At 39.7% G+C, this 13089-nt stretch overlaps 2 protein-coding genes across 7 annotated transcripts in view; one reads left to right on the plus strand and one right to left on the minus strand.

Moving 5' to 3' along the window:
• CFAP43 (cilia and flagella associated protein 43) overlaps window positions 1-3910 on the plus strand; it is a 53771-nt gene extending 49861 nt beyond the window's left edge. For both annotated transcript variants that reach the window (XM_083741533.1, XM_083741534.1), the window contains exons 34-39: window positions 200-312; window positions 760-919; window positions 1233-1397; window positions 1796-1876; window positions 2856-3009; window positions 3559-3910. In XM_083741533.1, the coding sequence (XP_083597659.1) occupies window positions 200-312; window positions 760-919; window positions 1233-1397; window positions 1796-1876; window positions 2856-3009; window positions 3559-3734 (849 nt within the window). In that variant the 3' untranslated portion in view covers window positions 3735-3910. The remainder of the gene's footprint in view (window positions 1-199; window positions 313-759; window positions 920-1232; window positions 1398-1795; window positions 1877-2855; window positions 3010-3558) is intronic.
• A 423-nt stretch (window positions 3911-4333) lies between these two features.
• On the minus strand, window positions 4334-7794 carry SFR1 (SWI5 dependent homologous recombination repair protein 1). Of its 5 annotated transcripts, none has more exons than XM_083741622.1 (4): window positions 7350-7794; window positions 6547-6668; window positions 5680-6090; window positions 4334-4662 (listed from the first exon to the last, which is right to left on the minus strand). In XM_083741622.1, exons 2-4 carry the CDS (start codon window positions 6646-6648, stop codon window positions 4471-4473), a joined length of 705 nt encoding a protein of 234 aa, XP_083597748.1. In that variant the 5' UTR covers window positions 6649-6668; window positions 7350-7794; the 3' UTR covers window positions 4334-4470. The 5 variants fall into 5 exon arrangements, with proteins under 5 accessions (XP_083597748.1, XP_083597750.1, XP_083597752.1 ...); XM_083741624.1 differs by lacking the exon at window positions 7350-7794 and adding an exon at window positions 7140-7280; XM_083741626.1 differs by lacking the exon at window positions 7350-7794 and adding an exon at window positions 7008-7133.
• Window positions 7795-13089: the final 5295 nt, after the last annotated feature.

Consider the following 13089-nt stretch of genomic DNA (forward strand, 5'->3'; position numbering starts at 1 on the left):
ACTAAACATGTTTACCACAGTTAGAGGAATTAAATGATACTCTTACCTCTGAAAGCATCCTGAAGTATTAAGTTTAAACCACCAAAAGGGTGCAAGCTGCTTGCAGTTCTGCTAAAGAAATTGGATTATAAATTCTGACTCTTGGCAAAGAAAAGGTTGAGTGGTAATGTGAACATGTTCTGCCACTCTGTTTGCTTAGGTGAAGCAAAAAGCACTGATACTTGCAGAAATGCAGACTTTCCTTCAGAAGAGGACTGAAGATGATGAGAGGCTACGGAATGACATTGAGCAAGTTTTTGCTGAGCTCAATCTGTAAGCTTGCTTTTTCCTTTTATGTTTACTGACATTGTGGTATTACAGCCTTAACAAAGGAAAGCTACACTGCAGTCAGTTGCACTCAATCCTATTGCTTAATCTGCTTTAAAAAATATTCTATGCTAAGGCTAACTATGTAACTAATGCCACACCTAACTTGGTCCTTAGAAGGGTTAATACTCATTTTTAGCTACTAAGGTTCATAAGGTGCTGTTATGATTAATTCCTCCTTTAAATTCATTTTCAGGCCCAGACTAACCAGTACGCTGAGTGCTTAGACTGCAATCTTACACCCATCTTGGAGTAAACACAGATATTTCTGAGTAGACATGTATAGGAATATACATTTGGAATATTGCTGGGAGTATTCCAAATACATTTGCCATAGTGTGATTTAGAACTATATATCAGTTACTGAAAAAGTTTTTTTCCTTTAAATTGTAGGCTTCGAGAGCAGAAGATGACATTTCAGCTAGATCTGATGGTCCAGTTTCTTTTTAAGCAAGGACAAGTAGAACTAGAGGGCAGCAATTTAATACCAGATTACAGAGATGCTATTCTTATCAGCAGGACCATAATTGAAGAGCTGAACAGCGTGATCCGGGTAACTGGTCTTGTTTCAGAATTGAGTCTGTACAGATTTGCACTGAAATTCTCAATGGTGTATGCTGCATCCATGTAGTGCAAATGATCTCTGTGCTTTTCCCATCTTGTAGCCATTAATAGGGTAAGCCTTAATAGTGGGCGAGTGACTCAAAAGCCAACACATTCAATAAATGCACAAAAAGGACCCTTCCTTGGAATGTGGCTGCAGTTTTTGTTTTCTCTCATTACAGCTGGGATTTTAGAATTCCAGTCGATAAGTAAATAATAAAGCTATATATGGAGTTAATTTCTCTCCTACCCTGCACCCCCAGGCTCAAGGAGAAAGGAAAGTTGCCAGCATGGTGGAAAGCAAAGATTTCCGTAAAGGGATATTTCAGCTGGAATGGGAACATAAAAAAATGCGGATGCAAGTGGATGATCTGAACCAAAAGGCTCGAGATATTCAAAAGCTGAATGTTACCAAACATCATCAGATTGTAAGTTACCGCTCCACTGATTTTACTATAAATTGAACCAACTGTATGTTTCAGGAAAGTGATTTTTATTCAGTTGTTTATCATCTTTCATTAATTGGTGCATCTAAGAGTTCCACTCTATATGAAGTATGGTGTTACTCCAGTGACATCTTACCCCAGGAATGGTGTTTGTGACCGATATTTTGTGCGTGTTCATTATTACTTCATAACTTTAGTATTAGCATGCTACCTAAGAACTGCTTTGCATGAGAAACTAAAAGATTTGGGCAGTACGCAAAGTCCTAACACACTATTGAAGAATACTTACACAAAGGGATCCAGTTTGCAATGGGCAGCAAGGTTTAATATCTGGAGCATCAACTCTCGTTAGCTTGATTTCTCTCTGCTTTTAATCCCAGTTCTTAAATGCATTAAACTATGACAGCCGAGTGAATCATGAAGTCTCAATAATGGAAGGAACACTCAATTTTCTAGATAAGGTAAGCTTCCTTTGGAAATATGTGTATGGAGTGTCTGCCTATTTGACACACCTACCTTTAGCTCAAAAGTATACAACCACCCTCACCATCCTTAGTTTAGGCACTACTTCCTTCTGGGTTTTGGCTATTGCCATTATTAAATAAATCTAATTTGCTTCCTTCTCTATTCTCTTTTTCAGTGTACAATCACTACCACCAAAAAATCTGCCCTGTCTCCTATTACTATGTGCAGAGCTAGGCATATGTTGTCCAATTGTAAAAGGATTTTCTCATGCTTTCTTCTCCAACTGCTGTATACACCTACACAGCTTTCTCGCTTCCAGTTTATTTGTGTGGTATCACTTTGTGTTGTACCAGTATTTTTTATTAATAAATATAAACAATTTCATCAAGATTTCAGAACAGCTTACAACAATTATATATACAATAAAACTTGTGTTTACACAGTTTTCTTCATCCCCAAACTATTAAAGTGCTGCAAACATTTCAACACTTCCATGGTAGCTAGCCCCACTGGCAACAGTAAGATTTGCTTAAGTAAGGGCATATAGGATAGGATGAATCATCTTCAGTACTGAACATACATATTTCAAAGTTAAGTCTGTTAAAATGAGTGGGACTTAACAAGTTTTTACACAAACACTTTAGAATCCTGATCTTCCAGTTCTAAATGTTTTCACCCGCTTCCTCACCATCTTTTTATATTCCTGCTTTTCATGTAGAACTTTAATTTTTGTGTTAGTTTCATGCTATCAATATTGGATGTGTGTTTTAATGATGATAGTATTATTGTTGCTGTTTTATGCAATTTACTTTGAGCTCTTATGTTAGCCACTTTGCCTGCAGCGGGGAAAGCTTGCAAAAAAATGTGTGCTAAATACCCAAATCTATTTTACCAAGGAAATAAAACTTGTTTTAGCAACTTTTCACTTAACAGTTCTCAAGCAACTTCTATGTTTGTTTATTTTTAAATGACTAGGTTCACAAGAAAAATGTACAACAATGTGAGACTGTCATGAAAGAGCTGGAGAAGCAAATTAGTGTGAAAGACGTAGCAAACCGAAAACTTAGCAAGGAATTACAAGAAATGCTTGTAATTGTGTCAGAAAGGCGGCACATTAATGAGGCTACTGGTGAGTCACAATTGAAGGATTACCAGGTTATTTGATGTCCTCTAACAGAAAGTTTAATCCACTGTTCATATCATTTTTCTCTCTCCTGAACTTCATCCTACAACACTCATACCAGTGATTATGTTATTAAAAGCATACAAATCAATCATAGAATGGTGGGAAAGTGACATGTGAATCAGGAGTGTGAGACAAGATCTTAAAGGCATCACTAATTGCTATGACACTGATAAACTGTGCCCCATTTTTTCCCAAGATTATTTTGGGTTATTTCTATGATGGGGGTAATAGATTACACTACTCAATACAGCCAACTCTTGATATTCATCAGGATGCCAAGGAAATAAGTGTTTTATCAAATGCAAAACTGGAGCTAGTTCATGTTTCCATCAGCAGAATGAGAACTGTTTCAATGTTGTTACCACAATGCTCCCCTTTAAACATATGAAGAAAGCAAATCATATGGATAAGTTTGTCACTCTGCTGCACATTCTATATGACCAGACACATTCTATATGACCAGACACATTCTATTTTATTTATTTTTTACAGACTCGGAGCTGCTTAATCAAAGGGTTACTAAAGAGCATTACGAGGACATTGTGCAGAGACAGCAGCTTGTGGATCTTGCAAAAGCACAGGCACAGGAGTTGTCAGTCCTTCAAGCTGAAGTGGAGAGACTGAGAATGAGAACATTCCCAGCTTTCTTTGATGTGCAAGAGTTTTAGCAAGGTGATTCGTCCGCAACTAGAAGCAATAAATTTCTCTTGTGTTAAATAAAAAAGTGTTTTTTTCCTAAGCACATTTAAGATAGCTTTAGATATTACATTGCAACTCGTTTTGATTCTCAAAAGACATATTATTCACTATGTATTTTACAATGGAATAAAAAAAAGAAAAGAAATACTATATTATATTGTGCTTGTTGTGTGGTGGTGAAACCTTTGAGGCTTGCCAGGATTCAAAGACAGTTGTCTAAAGCACAATACAGGCACTGGGCCAAATGTTGTGCAGTGGGGATATGAACTTTAAATAAAGAAGTGTGAGAAAGAAAGTAGGACTGAGTGAAAACTTCAGCTAAGATGCAGGAAAAGCAGACTGCACCACCTGTAGAAAGGAAAGTAGATTGGCAAAATTATAGGAAAGGAGGAGCAGAGGGTTAGGAAGTTATAAACCACAACAGGGCTACTGGACTTTTAAAATTGCAGCAATGTAAGTATGGCAGTTGTCTTCTATTCTAACAGCAGCTTTAAGACCTAAAGGGGCATTGAGAATCAAGGATAATGGGATGGGGGCTGAGTTTCACATACTGATTGAACTAATCGGGTACTTTTTGCAGCAGTCTTTTAATATTTAAAAGATTCAAGGATTCACAACAGTCCAGCAATGCAGCTCAAAAGCGAAATTTAAACTTTGAAAATATTTATCTTCTGATGTGTTAAGAATGAAATAGAAACACCCGTATCATGCATCTGTAAAGTCTTCTTCTGTTCTAATGTAATGTAACAGTTTATCATCTAATCCAAAATTGTCTATCAATTGAGTGAGACTTAATTTCCTGCTATCTGTAGACAAGGATGACTGTAGCTCATATAGCATTGCTTGGGAACTGCACCGCCATTTTGATATTAGAGACCGCAACTCTGTTGGGTTATTCTGAAAGAGGAAAAGACAAAAAAGCTGAAGTTGTTTGGCAATATCCCAGTATTGATTTAACAAACAAGCATACATCACATTTGACAAGTTCTCTCCCTTTTCCAAATCTGCAATATTTGAAAACTTAAGTGCTACACTCTCAACAATTCTAAAAAATAATAAATTAAAAGATTCTAGTGGTAAATTTACCTAAAAGAATGGCATTTTAAAATTATGTTTTATCAATCTTTGGTATCTAGTTACTTTCCATATTGGACATTAGCCTTATTTTGCAGCATTTGCTTGAAGAACTACTTCCTATTTACACAGAACCATCAATGTACATAGAGAGCTTCACTTGTTCCATCAGCACAAGTACTTTTCACTGTGCAACTGAACCTCCCTTCCCATGCCCCTAAATCTCTTCTGGGTTCTCCCCCAACCCACTGGAGCAGATCTGGGGAAGGCACTTGAGGGTAGAGAAAGGGCGGGGGGAATTCTATTGCACAGAAGGAAATCCTTGGGCTAGCAGAAAAAATGCTATGGATACTATGCAGAACTGAATCACTGAAGGCAATTGACTTAAGTGTCCGTTGATTTCAATGAGTCTACTCCAAGTATGATTAACATTAAATTATCACCTTCATAATTTTACAGAGCTAAAATGAGATATAATTTTTATTCAGGATAAGTCACAAAGGAAGAAAGACAGCAGGAGAGACACAAGGACTTGCACATAAACTTGCACATAAACAAGACTTGCAGAGAAGTGCATTTTTTTTATATCAGCATCCTGTGTCTACAATAAGTCATTTCTATGGTTGATGATGGCTACACTGCAAAATGCCAGATGGGAGCAGCATTTGGGTTAATGTAGTACTTCGCTTAATTACAGTACTAGAATTAAAAGAGAACTAAGGAAATATTGGAACACACATTTCCTTGCAGTACTTGCTTATCAATAGGGCTCTCAATAGGGCTAAAACAAAATGAACATTTTCAATTAAATACATTTTCAAGAACATTTTAGCGTCTCACCTTTGATCTGTACATTTTGACGAGTTTAAGTCTTCGAAGAAATTCCTCCTTTTCCTGAATCTTCTTTGCTAACATTCTCTTTTCATCCAATAGTTCCCGTTGCCTGCAATTTGTTTCTGACCGAACTTCTGGAGAGCTTTGTATAGCTTCACTACATCCAGTATATTTCAATACACAGAGCTCTCTCTCTTGCAAAGCACTTTTCAAACACATGGTGGCATCAGGAACTTTTTCTAAATGTTCACCCTCATTTTGTGACTTAGAACATGTCTCTCCTTTAGATAAAGCCCTTCCTTCACAAGGACTACCGTTGTTTTCATCATCTATTTTAAGGCGCTTTGCAACAGTGAAAGCTGAATGAAAGGACCGTCTTGCTTTCTTCAATCGTTCTCTTAGAGTTGCACTCATTGGCTAAAGTAAATGTAATATGAGAGTAGTAAGAACGAAGGGTTTTTTTTGTTAATAACAATGCTATATGGAAACAAAAAACAAGCTACCTGCATGAACCGATTTTTGTTTTGTTTAATATATGCATGCATATACACAAAACAGGCAAAAACAACAACACCCTAATGTTATCTATTATACCAAGCTTCTTCAAACTGCCCTCCAGATGTTTTTGAGACTACAATTCCCATCATCCCTGACCACTGGTCCTGCTAGCTGGGGATCATGGGAGTTGTAGGCAAAAAAAAAAAAATCTGGAGGACCGGGTTTGAGGAAGCCTGTATTATATATCTTTCTTACTTGGGGTCAAATTTTGTACCAAGATTTCTTTCTCTCATTTGCAGAAACCTCCAAAGATTCAGTGACATAACACCAGTTTAGGAGCAGGTAGGAGGGAGAGACATAATAAAAGCTACACACCTGTTTCCCTGAGCTGCTACTGCTGCTGCTCTGAGCAGATGTCTCGCAGTTCTTTGGAGTGGAGCATAGCAGTGTAGATTTGTTTAATACAGGCGTCTCCATTTTCAAAATGCACTCAGTTGCTGGGGATAGGAAAAAACCCTCAAAAGGCAAGTCTCATATGTACATTTAAGACACCGTTGTTTTTATTCCAGTCAGCCTACAATTTCTCAAAATTGGAAAAGCAGGGTTAACTCAGTTCGTGAGCAATTGGGATATGCTTTGATATTAAAACCTTCACCGATGGCTATGCTCAAAAGACCTCCCCACCCCCCATGCAAGACTTCCTATGACCATCACATGGCATAAATTCAACAGGCAAAATATTCCATTTCATGAAGAAACAGATGGTACAAGGAACACACCTGTTGCATTTCTGCTAAATGTATTAACGGCATATTAATTATTATTATTATTATTACTATTATTATTATGAAAGGACTCCCAGCCTCCTCAATGGCCGTTTGCCTTTGCCGGGCGGAGAGTGGTCTGACTACTGATTCCCAGAACTGACGCGAACCGTCCACTCGTCACTTGGCAGCGAAACTGCCCACCGAAAACTCGCGAGCCGTCCTAGGCATCGGGGCCTCTCCGTTCCGCGCAGGCGCGCCTGGTGAGAAGGAGTGAATGAGTGGGTGAGGTGGGCCTCTTCGCGGATTCGAGCGGGTAGGAACTGGAACGCGGGCGGACAAGAAGCCCCGCCCCTTTGAGCAACGGTTATACTCCTCTGCCCCGCCCATGCGCAGAAAACACCAACTCCTTACCTCAGAGATGATAGCGTCATGTCCGAGGAGCGGGCGAGAGGGAAACCCATCTGCTCAAAAACTCCCGCTCTGAGGGAAGCAGAGGAAGCAGTAGGCAAGGGCAAATCTCGTCTCGCGGTCTTCCGGCGCCTGCGCTCTCTTCTCAGCAAGGGGGCGGGCCGGTGTGGGGCGGAATCGCCGCCTTATATCGAGGGGAGCGGAGCAGGAAATTCCTTCCTGTACAGGCTTACTCGGAGGAAAGTCCTATAGGGTTCAGTAGGGCTTACTCCTAGGAAATTGAATGTTAGGGTTTGCAGCGTTACGAAGAAAAACTCTCTTGATACCGGCCGGGCTTCCTTCTGAAGTAAACATGCGCGGGACGGCGTTGGAAGGAAATCACCTCAGGAATAAAATACGCCGTGTTGTTTTGTTTGGAACTCGCTGGATTTTCCACAGAAAATATGATTCAGGAATAAACAACGGGGGGGCGAGGGCGGGCTGCCAACGGTGTAGTTTGGATGCTGCGAAAAACTTGTATGCTTGACACACAATAAGCACCTGTCTTCTCCCACCCTCCAATGTTGGTTGGGTAAATTGTCCCTTTTGGAAACGTTATAAAACCACAATGTTTTTTTTTATGCAACAACAAAAGAGAGTAGGCACAAGGATGTATAAAGTCACTGATTCGCAGGGAGCAAATTAATAAGGAGGTGCTTGTTATTTGCACGTGCTTCTTATGGGAACGATGTAGCTGTGATTTTGTCAAAAATAGCCGAACCCAAATTTCCTATCTTAAGGAATTGCCTAAGAGTCAGACTTGAAAGTGTTTACATCATCATCATCATCATTATTATTATTATTATTATTATTATTATTAATTATTATTAATTATTTTGAACAAGGTAGAATAGGAAAAAAGGGCTTTAAAAACTGGTGATAGCTGCTTTAGGAGACTATTTGCCTTAAAAGTGAGGTAAAAATAAAACTGGAACAACAGTTTTATTGTGCACTTAACTTTATTGCTTGTTAACTTAAAAAAAATAGGAGCAAGATAATTTACCTTTTCTAGATACTTGTATGGTGCTAAATGAAGCTGAGCAGCAGTTCTGTGAATTTTTACCTGAAACGTGGAATTATGTGAGATTTACTTCAGAGTAAACCAGTGTTAGAAATTGATACACGAAAGCTAGGAGCTAAATGGCACCTTAAATCTCTTTTTTATAACAACAATACAAAGCTGGAAATGAATGAACTGCATATAAAATCTTATATTTTTCACATGGTCTAGTCTTCATCTGAAGACTGCAACAAACAAACAAACAAACACAAAGCCATACTTCCCCTGCCTGCCCCCCTGATATTCTTAGGAGGGTCCCTTCTCCAGTCCTCAGAGAATGGCTGGAAGTGGGAAGGCAGAAAAGGGTCTTTCATTCAGTGGCAGTTTTAATCTGAAATACTAGGAACAGAAAAAATTCCTTCCAGTAGCACCTTAAAGACCAACTAAGTTAGTTCTTGGTATGAGCTTTCGTGTGCATGCACACTTCTTCAGATACACTTCTTCTGTATCTGAAGAAGTGTGCATGCACATGAAAGCTCATACCAAGAACTAACTTAGTTGGTCTTTAAGGTGCTACTGGAAGGAATTTTTTTTGTTTTGACTATGGCAGACCAACACGGCTACCTATCTGTAACTGGTACTAGGAACAGTACTGCTTCCAGAGGTCAGAAACTGCTCGCATTAATGAAATTCCCTGTCGCAAAAAGCGCCTAGAATAATGGGAGTTTCAAACACGAGTAAACAGCCTACGGTCAGGGATGGTCGTTCTTGAAATTGTTACTCAACATCAACATGAATGAGTCACTCTCCAACATCATGCCACTTTAATGGGACAGGAATTCATTACCAAACCTGTCTGTAACATGTTTATTGTGTTATATAAGCACCACCTTATTGATCAATTAAGCTTTCATTTCAACAGCAGGATTCAAACATCGCACAATTCATTCTATATTCTGTGAAGAGCATTTATAATAGTAATTGTGCTAATATTTGACGTATGTAGTGAACACGAGTTGGGGCAGGAGGTGGTCAAGTTGACCTCTCCAGTTGCTTCCCTAAGTCATTTGTCATATTGCATAGTTCAGTTGAACCTATTACCAGGCAGGAAATCCCGAACCTTCCTGTAAAATCCTGATGATGCCATTGTTACTCATACTACTTAGGAAATACGTCTCAGTTTGCATCTCAAGAGATTTTCTACATTATATTGTTGATGTAGCTGAAAGCCAAACAGTTATGATTTACCCTGACAGACAACGGACACTATGCAGTCATATTTCTATAGCCTGGAGCGTTAAGGTGGAGAAGCTTATGCAGTTACCTGGTGTTGCAGAATATCCTTAGCCGTTCCCATTCCAGTATGGGCTTATGGTATATGGTTGTGGTTTTGCTAGTTGAATAACACTTGCTATTTGAACATTTTCTTATTTGTAAATTGCTATGCAACCTGGGCCACAGTCATGAATATGCTGTAGCAAAGATCACTTTGATCAGTGGTCATTTCCTGTCCCACCCTTGGTTCTTAGCCATGTGGTGTGGGTGTGGGCCTCTCCTATTGTGGTGGCGAAGTGAAGGTGTAATCTACCTCTCCCTATGCTATCTTTGTACTTGCCAGCTTTTGTAAAACATATCAAGATGCTCTCTTTTCTTTTAGGGGATATACTTTTTGCCAAATTAATTTGCTTTATATATGTGTGTGTGTACACACACACATGTACACACCTATCACAGCTAATGAAGAATGCTATTTTGCAAAATCCACTTGTCACCAACTTCTTATTCCTTGCATTTACCCAGTTTTGAAGGTCCTTGCTGCTCTTCCTTCATTTTATTATTGTTGCTGCTTAACTTGCCACTGTATTTGCAGCTTAAGTTTTGGGCAATACTTCATATGACTTATGTCATATGGTTTTTTAATTAAATAAAAATACAATTAAAAACCATACACACATAGCACAGCACATGACAATGGCAGGCGGCAAAATCAGTAGTTCGCCAAGACCCTCAGCAGTTTTCAAGTGGGTTCATAGAGTGAAAGGATTGGGAACCACTAATAAAGAGTCTTATTGTGCTTTAAAGACTAACCATTTTTAAAATACAGAATAAGCTTTAGTGGACAAGAGTCCAGCCACTCAGTACATGATTTCATTGAAAACTTTGCTTAATGGAATTGCTTTGCCCATACATATGCCCTTTTTCAAGTTTATGCCTGCAGTTTTTAAAAACTCCATCATTATGCAGCTGTACATTGAAGATTGCACAGCTCACATTGTTGCAACAATAGCACTGAGGCTTCCTTTGAACACTTTATTGTATGCACTTGCTTTTTATTACAGGGCTGGTACTAAATGCTACATGTCAGATCAAAGTAATGAAAGCCCGGATGCTATTTCAATGGGACTGTCTGGAGATTTTTATCTGACAATGCAAAGGGAAATGAATGAAGTGCAAAGTCCCCATTAATCTAGTTTGCTAGCAGAACATCTCAGAAGAAACTTGGGGTTGTATCCATTGCCTCCCCCAAAATTTTGCAGATGTAGACAGTGTTTAAAGCAGAATTTTGAACGACTGCCCTGATTGCATTATGAACGCAAATCATTATGAATGCACAATAAAAGGAATGTCAAGGGGGACTTGAGGATGTTTGTGTCATCACTAGTGACTGTTGTGAAATAATCACTGTTAATTTTGCATACTTTTTAAAATAAACTTTATTATTATTTTTAAAAACAATTGCCAAGCGTAATTGTCTTCCAGGACAAATGCATGTACAGGTGTCAAATCTTAGATAGAGTCATCCACATGGCATCAAAACAGACTTGGAAAATCTTTTACATTGCAGATTATTTTACATATATTTAATTGCGTGTATTAAAGCTTTCATTTAATGGTCACAGGCTCTTACAGAGGGATGCAGCTATCCCTCTGACCAGTGCAACCTAATAAGAGATTGCATGGCTGTTCTTTTTTCTCTTTCATACTGAGGCAGGGCTTTGCACTCTTATAAAATCCTCTGTTGGAGTATACAACTAGGTCACAGCTGTGTTGGCAGGTTTTTACCAACACAATATGTGTGGCACAGTGGGAGGTTGAAAGCCTTAATTCCTAACCTCTCCTACCCAAGGAAGGCCACCTGTACCTTGGTGAAGTCTTATGCTTAATCTGCCAACCAGGCAAGGTGAGGTTCCCATTTCCAGCAGTTGCGCACAATCTGCTGGGTGGTTCCACCACAGCCCCCATGCCATGGACATGGCTTACACCACCTTCCATGTGCCTCTATTTTTCCTTTTACTTTGTACCCATCCCTTGCCCAAGTTGTGAGCGTAGCAATTAGTGTAAATGTATTTGCAACCCCCTGGGTGCTACCCCAGGGAAGGGGAAATCATGTCCATCTTCAGACAGCTTTAAAAAACCGTTCCCAGTCCCCAATCTGCCAAGCAGGGTGGGAGGAGCACACTTCCCTCCCAGCCTGAAGCTGAGCCATGTGGGGTGAGGCTTTATAATATGCCTTATCAAATTTTGTGAGATGTGGAGATTGTGTGTCCCAGAAGATTTAGGTCTCCCTACTCTTATGATGGCTAGGAATTACCAGCTACCATGAGATTACCCCAGCATGTCATGAATGCCTCCTGGCCAGATTTCATCCAAGAAGTGTGACAATTACATAGCTGCCAAGTGTCCCTTATTTGAAGGGACAGTCCCTTATTCCAGCGCCATGTCCCGCTGCTGTCCCTTATTGATGGATGTCCCTTAAATGTCCCTTAAATTTCAAATGAAGCAGCTCCTCTCCCTCCCTCCCTGCCAGCCAGGGAGGAGGGAGGTTCCAACTGTGTTGCTTGGCTGTGTTGCTCACCCAATAAGAAGTCTAAGAATGACTGGGGGTGGAGCTTGAATGCCTTGTGTGTGGCTAGTTAATGCAAGCTGAGGGAGTTTTTGAATGCTGGACGCCATTTGTTGCACGTGCTGCTGCAAACTTTGCAGTGCAAAGCCAGCCGGGGAGCCATCTTAAGTTGAGGCTGCATAGGCCTTGTGGTGCATGTGATTCAGATTCTGATCAGTTGAACCTCTGGTTACAAAGTTGGTTGGACAGTGTTCTCGAAGCTACCAGCATGAGTTTGACCAGACTGCAGGAGGACAGGAAGACTGGAGTGCCTGGAACAGGTGAGGCTGCAGGTCCCTTATTTTGGCTGCTGGTCCCTTATTTTCAAATCTGTGACAGCTATGCAATTAGCTGTAAAGATGGTAGATGGGGTGTTTGCGTCTCTTGCCCAGCAAACCCCCCCTTCCTGACAGCTTACCCTTACAATTCAGGTTAGTTATCTTCTTTTGAGTTTCTTTTCTCTGTAATAAAGAACATAACCAGAGCTCTGAGGATTTATCATAAAGATTAGGAATAGGTTGCCTCTGGAGATTCACTCTTTACAAGAATAATTAGTTCATCTCAATCTAGCACCTCACAAAGCACTCAGCTTTGTGATGTTCAGCAAACTTCAAAAGGGGAAAACACTGTTGGCTAGTAAATTAAACAAATTCTTCTAGAACTTGGCCCAGGTTGCCCTTCACCAGCAAAACAGGGTATCTGCTACCTGCAGGTACAAGTTTAAAGACCATTGTAAGGCTGCCAGATTCCTAATGTCAAAGCAATAATTAGAACCAAGCGTCATGCAATTAAACCGTTCAGTAATGAAACTTGGCAGCCTT

The sequence above is a fragment of the Podarcis gaigeae genome (assembly GCF_964106915.1).
Source record: "Podarcis gaigeae genome assembly, chromosome: 5".
In the NCBI taxonomy this organism is placed as follows: Eukaryota; Metazoa; Chordata; class Lepidosauria; order Squamata; family Lacertidae; genus Podarcis; species Podarcis gaigeae.

What these genes read in the sequence shown, in the direction of transcription:
- SFR1 (XM_083741622.1), bottom strand. Translation starts at nt 6,648, where the DNA reads ATGGAGACGCCTGTATTAAACAAATCTACACTGCTATGCTCCACTCCA. An exon ending in GTAGCAGCTCAGGGAAACAG is followed by an intron (nt 6,091 to 6,546) that starts GTGTGTAGCTTT and finishes CATTTACTTTAG; the next exon opens with CCAATGAGTGCAACTCTAAG. An exon ending in TCAAAATGTACAGATCAAAG is followed by an intron (nt 4,663 to 5,679) that starts GTGAGACGCTAA and finishes TTCCTCTTTCAG; the next exon opens with AATAACCCAACAGAGTTGCG.